This window comes from Quercus suber, unplaced genomic scaffold (assembly GCF_002906115.3).
Source record: "Quercus suber isolate HL8 unplaced genomic scaffold, Cork oak 2.0 scaffold_55, whole genome shotgun sequence".
Classification (NCBI taxonomy): Eukaryota; Viridiplantae; Streptophyta; class Magnoliopsida; order Fagales; family Fagaceae; genus Quercus; species Quercus suber.
Genome location: NW_027069520.1, coordinates 855661 through 860801, shown reverse-complemented (window position 1 = coordinate 860801; position 5141 = coordinate 855661). Strand labels below are relative to the sequence as shown.

General features: G+C 35.2%; 1 protein-coding gene across 1 annotated transcript in view; it reads right to left on the bottom strand.

Moving 5' to 3' along the window:
- Positions 1-3513, bottom strand: part of LOC136067011 (cyclin-D3-2-like) — a 15681-nt gene extending 12168 nt beyond the window's left edge. Inside the window, exon 1 of the mRNA XM_065772203.1 lies at positions 2777-3513. Coding sequence (XP_065628275.1) covers positions 2777-3241 — 465 coding nt within the window. The 5' untranslated portion in view covers positions 3242-3513. The remainder of the gene's footprint in view (positions 1-2776) is intronic.
- Between the last annotated feature and the right edge of the window lie 1628 nt (positions 3514-5141).

Below are 5141 nucleotides of genomic sequence, written 5' to 3'. Positions count from 1 at the left end.
ACTGGCCTCATAGGGATTCTCATCCCTCCCTTTAAGAAAGCGACTATCGGGATCACGACTTCACCCTCTCTCCTCCTAATGTACCACTCCCCTTCTTCACAGTACTTCAGACTCACATTATTGGTTATCCCATAGTCTACGATGAATTTGTTCATCATCTCGTCGGATTCAACCAACTTCTTAAACTTACCATTCCCCCAAGGACAACTAAAAATTCCAGAAGAAGAAAAGAAGGGATAGAACCAAGGAAAATTTGGGGTCACTAGAAGAAGAAGACTTACAGAAGTATGACGATGCTCTTCAGATAGTGTGCAAGTCGAACCAGATTCAAATCATACGCATCAATAATTGTAAGCGCGAAAATGAGGAAACTAGGCGGTTCAAACAGGTACTTATACTCCCCCTTAGGTTCCCCAAATGTAACCGCTTGCCCATAAAAGCAAGAGATCATACCGTTGAAAGTGGGAAACGTGGTGCCGCCAAAGTTTAATGTGGGCACACATTAAGTCTTGAAACGCTAAAAACGCGCATCGGGCAGTCGAAAAGTCGCCAGCATTAACACGAACCGAAATGGGGCGACTCGTCTAGAGGGCCCGCAGGTATCAAAACCCTCTTCCCCGTCCGAGGGAACGTGCAGCAGGGTTTTGAGGGGCTATTGTGGGGCCCATGGGCCTGATAGCCTCGGCCCATCGTGTAGCAGGCCCAAGGCCCACGCCGAGGAATACTGACTATTCAAGGCTATATTGGGGAAAGTCTCTTTTCCGGATCCACACCGAGGACCTCCTCGTCCTTGGCCTGGCAAGGATGATTTTTGGCAAAGACCAGGCCCAAAGTAAGCTGTCACCCTCGCATTTAATACATTCACCTAACCCCCCTGGCTGCATTAATGGGGATATAACCTCTTAGCAGGGCGACGTTGATCAAAGTGAACCACTTGAGTACTGATAAGGCCTCTGATGGGACGGACGGCCAGAAGAGAGACAAATGGATGATCAACAGATGGAATAAGGAGATAGGAAGATAAAGACTATATAAGAAAAGCAAGTAAAGTAAAATAGTGGGGGGAAAAAAAAAAAAAAAGAAAGAAAGAGGTCTCCTCGGCCCATGGCCGAGGAGCATCCCCCCAGTTGTAAAGAAACTCTAAGTATCTTTTTTATAAAAGAGAGTTCATGCTTGATGAACGATGGCCAGCGCCTAAACCTTTAACCCACTCTCTATAAATTTATTGTTTGGACTTGTTGGGCTGAAAACCCATTCATACTCAGGGTCAATTCAAACTGAGTCCCTACATTTATCAACACATATGGAAATATTTTCCAAGTTCCAAGTTTAAAATCCAAAATAAGTTATCAAATGGAAACTAGCTAACTAAAATATGAAATCCAAAAGCAAGATGAATATTAAGGTGAAGTGAACATTTAATTATTCACATTCTAAAGTTCTTATAACCGCGATCCTAATCATCATCATCATCTAGTTTATTGTCTACGTAGAAATTATTGTGTATTTGCATACTAGAGCTGCAAAAGAGATCAAGATACAATTTCACACTCAACTATTCAAGTTATACTACTTAGCAACAATTACAGAGCATGCTCAAAAAAATCAATCAATCAATATACAAATACAAGCATAATAATAAAATTATATATAAGAAAATAATTTTAGTAATATTAGAACACAAATTTTTAGTATATCAACCATAAAAATTTAACAATATTATAGCTTAAAAGGTAGCAAAGTCAATATAAATTCTTCATTTAGAAATGATGAAGCATTCATTAATTTTGATTACAACAAGTGAACTAGAAACTAGAAAACATTTGCTTAAGTTAATATAATTATATAAAAATAAATAAAAAGTCATACCATCACAACATAGAAAAATAAAAACTCTTAAAGTTTCATCAAAACCAAAAATTTATCCCATAAAAAAAATAAAAAAATAAAAAACCAAAAACTGATGTTTTGGTAGAATCGGTAGGATCTCATACGATCCTATGATCCTACATACGATCCTACCATTTTTACGATTCTAGTGCAATCCTAACTATTTTGGTGAGGTGGGATTGTAAAATCATACGATTCTATGATCCAGATCGCGATTTTGACAATCATGCTTGGTATTGTAGCTGTTTTAGTGCTGTAGTTGTAGCAATTGTATTGGTGGTCTTTCCTACAAAAAAAAAAAAAAAAACTGTATTGGTGGTCTTGATTGGTTGAGTTGAGTTTCTAAACTATTTTCACTGTTGTTCTTTTGAAATGAAATTACTAATACATCATGTAAAAAAAAAAAAAAAACAACAAACAAAAAAAAAAAACAAATCAATACAAAAGGGTTAAGTGTTACCCTCAAAAGGTTCTGTCTTTTGCGGAGAAAACTGTAAGGATTTTATACAGGGGAGTCTCTGTTACACTCACTTGTACACTAAACAAAAGAAAACTGTGAGCCTGTGCCTTCACGAAAGTTCAAAACTGTGACTGGGATTTTTTTTTTTTAATGTGTGCATTAAAGTGTACGCTAAACATTTCCCTTTTGTATACTTTACCCCTTATGATTTTTCTACCACAATCTCTAAAATAATGGAAATCATGACTTCAAGTTAAGGAAGTTAAAATTGTGAAATCACAATTTCTCTCGTTTTTTGGAAATTGTGGGTATTATGTGTGCTGTGTGCATTAAGGGATATGTACCAGTCATTTCTTTATTGTATACCTTACCATCATGATTTTTCTACCACATATGAAAGAGAGATAGGGATCAAATTAAACTTACTTGGAGATCAAAGAGAAGAGGAACGTGGATCTCCACAACTTTAGCTGCTAAAGAAAGACAAGCTACAGCAGCTAACTGCACCATCCAAGGCTTCATGGGCATGTCACTACTTGACTGAAAACTGAGTAGAAATTGATCAAGATAGTTAACTGACAAAACTGCAGTGGAGGCAGAGAAATCATGGTAAGAATTGACAGCCAAAATCCACTGTACGGCCTCTTGACGAGCTGAAATGATGATGAGAGACATATTGGCTTTTAGAAAGCAGGTAGAGAGCTTGGTATGGGTCTCGTCTTCCTTAGATAACAGAATATGTAGCCAACAATATTGCTTGTCAAGCTGCTCATCCAGTGGCAAATGATTATTACTCAGTGGCTGTTCAATAGCACTCATGTTATCTTCGTTGCAGGAAAGGTCATTGAGACAAGCCAAGTGATCATGAGTCTTTGCTTCTTCTTCAGCCATAACTATAATTTGTCGGCGTAACAAAATGAGAGAACAGCCAACTGGGTATTTTTATTTTGAGCTCCCACTCACCAGTCTCACCTTGAACACTAAGGTTAAAGTCTTCAATCTTGGAACAGAGATCTCGCATGCATACTTTGCATAGTATATTCATTAACAAATCATAGTGTGGGATCGAGATGAATTATGCATGTGTTTTGTCTAAATCTTCTCTTTTTTTTTTTAGCGGCAAGTGCTCCTAAAAAAATCATTTTACCACCTCCCTAAACAGAAGGGGGGAAAAAAAAAAGACTTCATTGTTGACTTGAACAATTGGACCTTTCAACAACCTATATATCCAAGTCAGGATAGAATTGTGTCACGTGTCATAATTTCCACTTTCAATTGTGGGATTCATTTAAAATTAAAATATAGAAGAGGATAGCTACATGATCCCCAGTGATTTATTGTAGGGGTGACACGACTTGCAAACACAATACGAACATGATACAGTTTTTTGTGAATTGGTGTTTAGTGTAAATAGATTTGTGTTGAAGTGGATCAACACATCTTCTCTTGATTAATAAATGGGTCAATTTTGTGTTGACTTGCTTAACTTCAATCAACTCAAAATGATTCGATTAATATAAATAAATGTAATTTTTTATCTAATATAAATTTGAATTCTAAAAAAATTGAGTAATTTTAATGGTTATATTGATAAATTATTTATTAAAACTCCAAATTCTCTAACCCTTTTAACAAAAACAACAGAAAAAAAAAAAAAAAGCATTTCACTCTATTGTTCTTAGATTTTCAATTAAACGAGTTGAAATGGGTTGCGTTGTGTCAACTTGCTCAATAAACATGCCTAGATTTGAACTATGTATTTGAATACTCTTCTATCAACACGACACGAACATGATCCGCTAACACAAATTGCCACCAGTAATTTATTAGTTGATTCATGAGGAAAACTAAAAAGAAAATAAACTGACATGTATGGTTATGTCATATGTATTTTTTATCTAAACAAAAATTTTTAGATCAAACAAAATAAATTAATTAAAATTTTAAATCAATTATATTTTTTACTCTATGGGTCTGTTTGGATTGAACTTATTGTTGTTGAAACTGAAAACTGAAAACACTGTAGCAAAATAATTTTTAAATGTGTGAATAGTATCGTGGGACTCATTTTTAATATTTTTTATTGCATAAACAGTATATGAACAGTACACTCACTGTTCATGCACAGATTTTTTGTCTCCCAAAGTCAAATTATGCGGCAAAAAAAAAAAAAACACAGATTTGAGGAAACGTGGACGCGCTAACGCCCTCTATGGGAGTGTTTGGATTGAACTTATTATTGCTGAAACTGAAAACTGAAAACTGAAAACACTGTAGCAAAATAAATTTTAAATGTATGAATAGTGCCGTGAGACTCATTTTTAATATTTTTTATTACATAAACAGTGCATGAACAGTGCGTGAACTGGTTCATGCACAGATTTTTTGCCTCCCAAAGTCAAAAAATGCGGCAAAAAAAAAAAAAAAACGCGTTTGCTGAAACGCAAACGCGGAATCCAAACCCCACCTATATATCTTTCAATCCAAGTTCTTCAAACTAAAATAATGGATTCCCATGCTAGCCACCAACTCTATTCATCTAAATATCTTAGTTTAAAAGTAGGCTACAATTTCTAACTTTTAATAAAGAACAAGACAAAGTAGATTAAAAAAGCTGTAGCATGTGGACCAATAGGGCGTTTAGTTCATCGATGTTACCTTATTTAAATCCACACGAGAGAATTAATGACGGGTTAGCATAAGTCAGCAACTGACTGCAGGTTTTTTTTTTTTTGATATTATTCATTATGAATTGTTGTATGAATTATATTATATGGTAATGATATCATGT